Here is a 9396-nt window from a genome sequence, read left to right as displayed (position 1 = left end):
TATATTCTCTCCATGGATTTTGCTATTGCGGTTCCCCAATGTAGAGATGAAATGGACTCTCTGAACAGTTGCCTGCAGTAAGGTAGCCTAGGGGGAGCCTTTCTTGCTGGATGTCAGACGGGGGATTCATTCAGAGACTGTGAAGCATTCATTCAATGAGTGAAAGGAGAAAAAAAGAAAAAAAACTGCAGCTTTGAATCACAGGTCTCAGAAGAGGGCTGACATGTCACTGTAGCACATAATGTTAAAATCAAATTTACATGAACAGATTAGTGTAATAGTAGTGGGCTACCTACCTAGCATTGTCAAAAATAATCTAATTTAAGTATTGAAAATGAAATGATTACTTGTGGTTAGATGCACGGTTTATAGTGAAAAAAGTTTTTACTTGTAAAGGGCTTGTTTTTGTGTGAGAACTACTGAAAGGAGACCATTGTGACTTCATTCATATTTGCAAACTCTTTTGAGAAGCAGGACAGTCCTTTGTATGGCAAATGGCTACACTGCTGAGAACAGTCTGATAAATAGACATGTGAACCCCCTTTTAAGTGATTGCGAGGCCACCGTGACTGCAAGGCTGTCTCCAATTACAGGCTAAGGGAAATGTATTGCAGCGAAAGATCACAAAGGCTTTCAGCCTTGACTCACTGGGGAAGTGGACACACAAAACACAAAAGGACTTTTCTCAGGACTCTTTGGTAAAACTAAAATAAATGCCCAACACTTCATTTTGGATGTGGTCACTATAACTCTACCAGCAGTTGGGATTGATCTTTTTGTCAACAAGCAGTATTATGTCTGACATGGGCAGTTGCTTTTTGCTTTGTTAGTAAGTGTCACTGGAATGGACTGACATGGATCCTTTCAGTAATGTAATATTGTTATTTTGTGTGTTTCCATCAGTTATAGAAACAGGCAGGTTTCCTGACCTGTGAGGAGAGTCACCTCCATGTTTTATTTTGCATAACATTTTAACTGAAGAGCTATTCTTTTTAAATACAATTACTTTCTTTTAATATACGATGAACTCTTTTAGACTATGCTTTAAATAGAAACCTGAGTGTGGCTGATTGTGCTTGCAGAGCTCAGGGCAAAGTTCTTCTTTCACAATCAAATGTTTGAAAAGTTATGTACATCCCCACTGCAACAGTATATTATTTTTTATTTGGTGCCTTGTATGTGGACGTAAATGTTGTAAATGATTCAGTTTAAACTTTAAACTGCTTTCACTTTCAGAGCTGTCTTCATAATGGCGCCACCTTCTGGATTACACAAACTACAGTACAGTGATTAACCACAATACTGTAAATGTTTCTAGGGAATTTGGGGGAAAAACAATAACTGTGGAAGCTTTGCAAAAGATGGGATACTAATTATTGCATACACACAGACACATTAACTTCCAAGTAAATGTGATAATCTTGCAGGGCAAATAATCATTAACTTTCCACATCATAGCCACCGAGATTAATTTTTAGAATAAACCAAAACATATTCAACTTCAATTACATTATGTAATGTTGCCAGTTTCTTGGTTTGGTGGTCAAATGTTGCCCTAAATCCAGACGAAAATATGGTTTATTGAGAATAACACACCACATACACTTACAATGCATCACTAAAAAAAAAAAAAGAACTAACACCAACTAGCCGTTTCAAATTTAAAATAGCAACTCACTGGTTAATTTATAAGCAGAAGTGATTAAAAAGATGTCATGTTAACTTGCTCAGACACAGGTTTTTAAATGAAAAAGCCTCAAAGCCCAAGGTGTCTGCATTATTCATGTGTGTTCTTGATAAATACATGTGCTCCATGTTGAGATGTTTAGACAACTACTATTAAAAAGGAAAAAACAAAATAAAAACTAATCAAATTTCTTAAAAAAAATGACCTTTATTGAAGACATTCTTGAATGTCGACAGCTGCATTTGATATTAGAGTGGTATTCAAAGAACAATAAAAAGACATTGGGACAGCACATAAAAAAATATTTTTCAAAATAAAGAAAAATACACTACCAACTCAGAAATCTCATTTTTGAGTTGTAACACCTATAGACTAGTTACTTTCATACTGATTTGTAGTCCTCCTAAATTGTTACAGAATATGGCAGGGATAAAGAGCTACCACTAGAAAATCTCAACTTAAGATATGTAGTGTTAACTTTACAAAAAAAGGAGCATAACACTGTACATCTTAAAAACATTAAATATACACATGTTCTTGTTCAATTTGACTTCTGTTTCAAGATGGTGAATTGAGTATATTAGGGTTATATGGCATAAACAAAACTTCAGGTCCCATTCTGATGCACTCTACTCGTCATCATCATCCTCATCTTCGTCATCGTCCTCTTCTCCGTCCTCTTCCTCGTCTTCATCATCGTCATCATCTGCTGCTGCAGCTGAATCGACTTTGCCCTTTGTGCGGTAAGCAACAATATCCTGTGGAATGCAAGTCAAAGGTGTTTTTACTACTACTACAGAGAGACTTGTGCTTTTTGCATGCTTCAAAACAAAGAAGATCGACTCACTCAACAATAAGGACGAGTTTGTCAAATTAGCAAAAATAAGCCTTGCTTCAATTGCACGATTTCTACTAACCTTATCGTATTTCTCCTTCAACTTTGCAGCCTTCCTCTCATATGGATGCTTGTCCTCTGCAGTTAAGCCGTTCCACATCTCTCCCAACTTCTTTGCTGTGTCACCGATGGTGAGTCCAGGATGCTCACCTTTTACCTTGGGGCGAAAGTCTGCACAGAACAGGAAGAATGCAGACCTGTGGGGAGAAAAATATATCCATGTTTAAGCCATCATAATCCACTTAGTGAGAAAAAAAAGACATACTAGTGTGGAGCAAGTTGATTATGGTACATACGGCGGTCTCTTGGGGGCATTGGGGTCCTTGAATCTCTTCTTCTTCTGGCCCTTGGGGGGAATGTAATTCTTCATTTCCCTCTCATAGCGCACCTTGTCTAGTTTGGCCATATCTTCAAACTTGCCTTTCTCTTTAGGTGACATTGTCTTTGGGAAAACACAAAGCAGCTTTAAAAATCTAAATTGCATACACAACGAGAATGTAATAATTGGACTCACAGATAGGAAGGAAAAAATAAATAAATGCTTTCTTTTTTCTTTTTTTTTTACCTTCCATCGCTCAGAGCATTTCTTGGAGAATTCTGCAAAGTTGACACTGGCATCAGGATGCTTCTTCTTATGCTCCTCTCGGCATGTTTGCACAAAATAGGCATATGAGGACATTTTGCCCCTCGGCTTCTTTGGATCCTTCACCACCCTCGCCCTCTAAATAGAGAGAAAAAATAAATATGTTCCATGTGAATGTGTCCCAAGTTCACTCATGCATAGAGGAAATATCTACATATTCTGCTAATCAACTGTCTATATCTTGCTTTGTCAGTCCCATCTATTGTTTAAATCTGGGGGGAGGGGGTGACAGATGATCCATTGTATGCAGAGGCACACATGATGCTTCTTTTAATACTAAAATCTACTACAAATTATTTTACTCGTGTTTTCCTTCCAGGATACATCTACACACACATAAATATGGGGCACACTTGGTGAAAAAAGCCACTCGGCGTTATGTGATTTAACAGGATCGCATTGATCTAACATCCAGCTAACCGGTTTGAGGTTTCAGATGCATACATTAGCATTAGCACCCACCGCCTTTGATTGTTCACTAGCTGCTAGCCGTTGTGGCTGCCTCTTGCTTTGTGTACCCTTTGCTTTGAGCTAAGTTAGCCTAGCCAGCTGTAGCGGGCTGGTTTGCCACAGAGCTCATTTTCAGGAGACGATTATTAAAATGGCTGATTGCAGTGCTAACAAAGGCTTCTGGGCTGTTTCCAAACACCCTCCTCTCCCTCTAGCCCACTAGGCGGCCTCTACATGGCCTGTGATGCAGATTACTGGATTTAAAGTTTGACTGAAAGTAGCGAGGATCTCGGAGAAAGATGCTCTGCCTGCATCCCTGGACCCGGGACTGCCACAGTACCAGTCAGTGTGGAGTTGTTCACCTTCTAGCTAGCATTAGCTTTTATCATGAGCGGCACGGCCAGAGCCGCCTCCATTGCCGTGCTAACTAACAGGCTAATACGAGTTCGCCTGGGTTAGCTGCTGACACACCAGGCTTACCCAGGCGTAATGACCAGCTGGGTCGTTGGGAGAGTTATTTCGTTATTATTATCTGTGGCCTCAGTGTCAGTGTTGGGTAACTACGTAGTGAAGTTAGCAAGACTGTGTTACACACCAGTAGGGGCTTTTTCCTGTGTTAGCATCTCATCCAGCTCAGTCATGCAACTAAACACGTACAACACCGATGTATACTGCGCGAAACTCATCGCTGCACACAGTTTCATTCACAAACAGGTATACATTAGCCGCTTTGTTGATAAGTGAGTACTTGTGAAGCTTACCCCTACAGCGCTGTGTGAAGCCATGTGTCGGTGTGTCTCAAACAATGGGACGAAAAGCTCCGTTGATGCACGGTCTTCAGGCTCACGGGAGCTGTGTGTTTATCCCGAGCGTCGGGCTCCGGCTGTCGGACATTGGCTGCCGCCAACTCCTTGGAGCATCTTATTGGACAGAGCGTGTCTCAGCCCCGCTGGTTGTACGGTTGGTTGTGCAAAACACGACTGGGGCGATGGCGCTAAAATTGAATAACAAACAGTCAGTGCTAGTGACAGTGAAAATGCACGGAAGCAGAGTGAATATGGGACTTAAACATGTGCAGACTTGTGTGGTGGAATAACTGCTCCTGTCCTTAGTCAAAGTAACAGCTGTGATGTAACCAGGTGCCTATTAAAATGTGAATTAGCATAACACTTATGGTATGCTTATTGTTATTTAACCTGTAGGCAGTGTTCAGTGTTGTTCATGGCAAAGGTGGAATTATGTTGTAATTTATTTTTTCACTTTTTATTTGCACGGTTAAAATTCAGTTGATCCAAATTAGAATGAAACCTTTATTTTGTGCCTTGTTTGTAATAGCCTATTACATACTGTTAGTAATATGACAGCAATAACATAATAGAAATTATAACTGTGGAAATAGTAAACGAGAAATCAAAAAATGTAGCCTACTTGAGCTGTGTCTATAGATTACCAGGAACCAGTGTAGAGCATAAAGGTGTAGAGTCATTTACTGACATTATTAGGCTAGGTGTACACATATACATGTCTTGTAGGCCTGTGTGAAAATGTGTGTCTGTTTGTATGGGTTTATATACAGACAGATTAGATATGTGTTTATGTATTTATATGTATGTGTGCATGTGATGGTAAATTTAAATGTATGTGTATAGGCTACTACATGTAGCACTTCAATGTTTCATACCTAGAAATTTACTAGGATGATGAGTAGATGGCTGGGCTGCAGCCCTTACTTCAACTTATTTAATGCTACTTTTGTTGTAGACATTGTTTGTTGATGTTTTTCTTCTTCTACTTTCATTTCTTCTTTGCTTGGATGCATATTATCTAATTTGTGAATTAATTTCTTGTGACAAGGGGTAGACATTATAAGTTCACTTCTTTCTGCCCCCTTTCATTCAAGAGTTACAGTATTGTCATTTTTTTTTTACGAGTTTTATTTTTGTTTTTATGCTCCGAATGAAATAAATAAACTAAACTAATAAAGGAGGGGAGAGTGGACGTGCTTACTTACACATAATGTTTGGTAATTAAATAGCCTATAAAACAATAAGTTATCATGTAAGTAGCTTTAGTCTGCACAGTAACTTCAACGTCAAATAATTGTACTTAGCCAAAGGTCAATGAATAAATGACCTTGGTTACTTTTCCTAACAAATCCCTGCTGAGCATTTTACAGAGGGTATTCAATTGTTGTGGGTTTGCATTACAACATCCTGCTGGGATCATTTTTATCTGGGGCCTGTATTAACGGCAAGTTATTTGATTTGCACATTATTTTTTTCACATTTCCTTTACATTTTTGGTTTACTGTAATATGCTAGATGTATCCCATTATGTTGTGCAAAATTGTTTTAAAGTACATATTTGCTTGGAATAATTCCATTGTCTATTTATTTGACTGCTGTAAAGTCACTTTTTCACTTATAGCTTTGTAAATAGCTATTAATGCAGAAAATGTCACATTAAGTTCCCCATTTTATGCTCCATTCACATCACAGTATTTTCGTTGTATCTACTGTGAGTTTTGTGGTTTTGATTTTGTCCTTTCACTTCTAAAAAAAACTCTGCCCCCTCATATTTGTTTGTTTCTCTGAATACTTTCATCTTAATAGCAATAAGTCAGTATTTCAAATTAAAATGAACGTTATCGTTAACAAAAAAAACCCACAACTCAACAATTAAAAATGAGTCAAAAATAAGACTGTATGGCACCATTTCTGTGGTAAGGATGCAAACACAACAATTATCCATCAGAAATTGTCAAATATCTTAGAAAACTTCAGTTTACAAATAACTTTTAGTTGTTGTTGCACAGTCACTTCATGGAAAATATAACCAATTGAATTCTAGCATTGTTATTATGCTGCATATTTGTAGGGAGCAACCAGTGTTGGGATGAATTTGAATATGATTCTGCCCTAAGTGTGATGGGCTTCTGGTTGACTTTTGAATAGGCATGTTGAGTTTTGTGCATAATTGTATGCCTATGCTGATGCACGTGTAAGCACTGAACATCAGCATCATTTATAGACTTGTGCTGGAAGCCAGCTTGTGAACCTGAATGCACCTAAGAAAGGCCTTAAAGGAGCATTAACGCAAATCCAATTTCTTAATTCGGCCACTAGATGGAGCCAGTGGCGGAGCATATCAGATATAAACAAGTGGGCGTACCTCACACACACCCACACTTTCACTGACCTGACACACTTGTATTGAAAATGGATAAAAAGAAAAAAAATGTCGGAAAAAGTAAGTAGATTGTCCGTATATAAATCAATTACCGAGTTATTTAGTCCTAATTGAATTAATTTTAGTCTTGGGTAGGCTACAGATTTGCTAACTAACGTTAGCTAAATATCTCCAGACCTGTTTCAAATATCTGGACAGCCCTCGTGGCATTATATAATTGTACTGTAACGTAGTTGTAACATTACGTTATGTTTATTTTATTTTTTTTATAATATAAAGCATACGTAAATAGCATACGGAGCATGGGTTGCTGAGAGTTCTGTTGTAGCCTAAACCCTTTGAATTACTGTGGTTTCTCAGTCAGATAATGAGGCGAGCTGCAGCATTTCCCTTCGCCAGTCGTCTCGGAGACGGAGGGTACCGGCCAGATTCAGAAAACCGGTAAGTGAAGTAAATTGGATTAGAATAGAGGGAAAAAAATCACCAAACAAATATGTTGCCCACGTTTCAATTTGCCCAGATGTGCACAAGAGGGAAATTCAATTTTTTTTAACAGCTTAAATATCATAAAATGATATATGACTGAGAACATTATGTGAAATGATTTCAAAAATGGAAGATGTAGTCTAACATTATTAAAAGTCATTGTGCATCTTGATGGCAGCAGGAATGATGGAATATTCCTGAGTCTTTCTGTTGTGCAGGTCAGGGAAATGAGCCTGTTACTGTGGCTGCTTCTTCTAAGCTGTGAGAGTCCTGTGTGTGTTTAGGGTCACTCATGATGTCCTTCATCTTACACCACATCCTCCAATTAACCTGTAACCACAGCCTATACCATCTCTTCTCCATCTCCAAGCACATAGCTACATTTCTTTATGAGTCTAGTCATTTCCTGTCCCTGACCCTAATGTTATAACCCCAGCACTGGGACACTTCAAGCTATGTAGGTCTAGTAAAGTGTATAAATGTTGAAGGCCACTTATGATAATATGAACATTCAATGTACAGTTTTCCGTCATGTTATAAACTAGTACCCCCTTTGCATTACCATTTTTTAAAAATGTTTCCAGTCAGAAGATTCATTTGCTGGGCCTTGCGGCGAAGGTCGGTCAATTAATGAGAGAGTGCGCAGGGAGCCTACACCTTGTGCGTCTACTGATGTAAGTGGTTAGCATTGGCATACAAGATTTAGCCTACAGTACATAAACTCTATGTAGACTTCAGTAGCTATAAGACATATTACTTGTGTCTGTTTTGTGTAGTATATATTCTTCTTTGCCAAAGCAATTCCTCGTAATCATAGGGAGCCAGCAGTGTGGACAGGTACACTTCTACAAAACCAAATATATTGTAGCATTAGGTATACACACAGGTATTGTATAATAATTAACAGAATCACGCCTACATTGTTTTGTATTTTTATGTGTTATAACTTGGTGACACCCTTTATAATTTATTTGGAGGGAGAACCAACTTCCTCTCAGGTTGGTATTTAGGCTGTGCTGGCCTCAATTTTACATTTCTGGTTGAATGCCGCTTGACCTCTCGCAGCACATCATGACCTATAAATCAAACTGTTTTCCCCAAGTATTTCATGATGTGGACTGGAGGGTACCCAAGGGACACCACACGAAGCCCCGAGTATGTCAAGTTCCCTCAGAAATGTCCCCCATCTGAGCGAGAGATCTGTAAGGCCTTGACAGCACAGTACTGCTGTACCTACAGATGTGACTTCATGGGCATGCCTCAAGGTGTGACAAGTCTACTCACATGAAAGCATCCAAGACATCCAAGCACTCAGGTATGTTCAAACCACACCGTCACTGCAAATGACATTGTTTCTTATTTCTTTCAGTGTTATATTCCATTTGTTGTGGAATTTCTTGGACAGGACATGACCACATTAATACTAATGCAGGAAGATGATTTGTGCCTTTGTTTGGACTGACACAGAGGATAAGGGAGACAGTTATGCAAAAGCAAAAACCTGAGCTGATGGTCAACCAGTCTCACAACAGCAGCAGATTCTGACATGGTCGCTTGCTGTGGCAGATTTGGCAACTTATGACAGGTTTTGTTGAATCTGTATTAAAGGGTCTGCCACCACATGAGATGCAGCAGTTTCAGAGCCTTACCTGCGGGGAAAGTTGGCATCATTTTTTTGCCTTTATATTATAGCATTTTAACTGAGTGTTTTAGGATTCCCACACACAGGCAACTCAAGATTTGCACGTCTTTGCAGAAAAGGAAGCTGTGAAAACTGTTTGACTGAAGATGCTCATCTCTTCCAGCTGATGTATTTAATTTCTGCTGATCAGAGTGGATATGAAGTAGGCCATGACCTCTCTGAACCTTATTGCTGAGGTAGGTGGTTTGTATATCTGTGTTTGTTTGAAAGTTGTTGTTGTTGTGTCGTTTTGTTTGTGTGCGTGTGTAAACATTTTCATATGGGTAAGAAATTAAATGGAAAATATAATATAATGCATAATAGATTAAAAGTGTCTCACATAGGCTACTAATTTGCTCATTTTG

The 9396-nt window shown here is 38.7% G+C and overlaps 1 protein-coding gene across 1 annotated transcript; it reads right to left on the bottom strand.

The window, feature by feature from the left end:
- Window positions 1-1874: 1874 nt before the first annotated feature.
- Window positions 1875-4601, bottom strand: hmgb1b (high mobility group box 1b). Its single transcript, XM_085796022.1, has 5 exons — window positions 4437-4601; window positions 3148-3303; window positions 2879-3024; window positions 2605-2779; window positions 1875-2445 (listed from the first exon to the last, which is right to left on the bottom strand). The coding sequence occupies exons 1-5, from the start codon at window positions 4458-4460 to the stop codon at window positions 2317-2319; spliced, it is 630 nt and encodes a 209-aa protein (XP_085652148.1). The 5' UTR covers window positions 4461-4601; the 3' UTR covers window positions 1875-2316.
- Window positions 4602-9396: the final 4795 nt, after the last annotated feature.

Source organism: Trachurus japonicus, chromosome 13 (genome assembly GCF_045865225.1).
Source record: "Trachurus japonicus isolate A0001 chromosome 13, Traja_1.0".
In the NCBI taxonomy this organism is placed as follows: Eukaryota; Metazoa; Chordata; class Actinopteri; order Carangiformes; family Carangidae; genus Trachurus; species Trachurus japonicus.
Note: the sequence above shows the minus strand (reverse complement) of the source record. Positions and strands in the feature narration are given on the sequence as shown.

What these genes read in the sequence shown, in the direction of transcription:
- hmgb1b (XM_085796022.1), bottom strand. Translation starts at nt 4,460, where the DNA reads ATGGCTTCACACAGCGCTGTAGGG. An exon ending in AATGCTCTGAGCGATGGAAG is followed by an intron (nt 3,025 to 3,147) that starts GTAAAAAAAAAA and finishes GTTTTCCCAAAG; the next exon opens with ACAATGTCACCTAAAGAGAA. An exon ending in TGAAGGAGAAATACGATAAG is followed by an intron (nt 2,446 to 2,604) that starts GTTAGTAGAAAT and finishes TGCATTCCACAG; the next exon opens with GATATTGTTGCTTACCGCAC.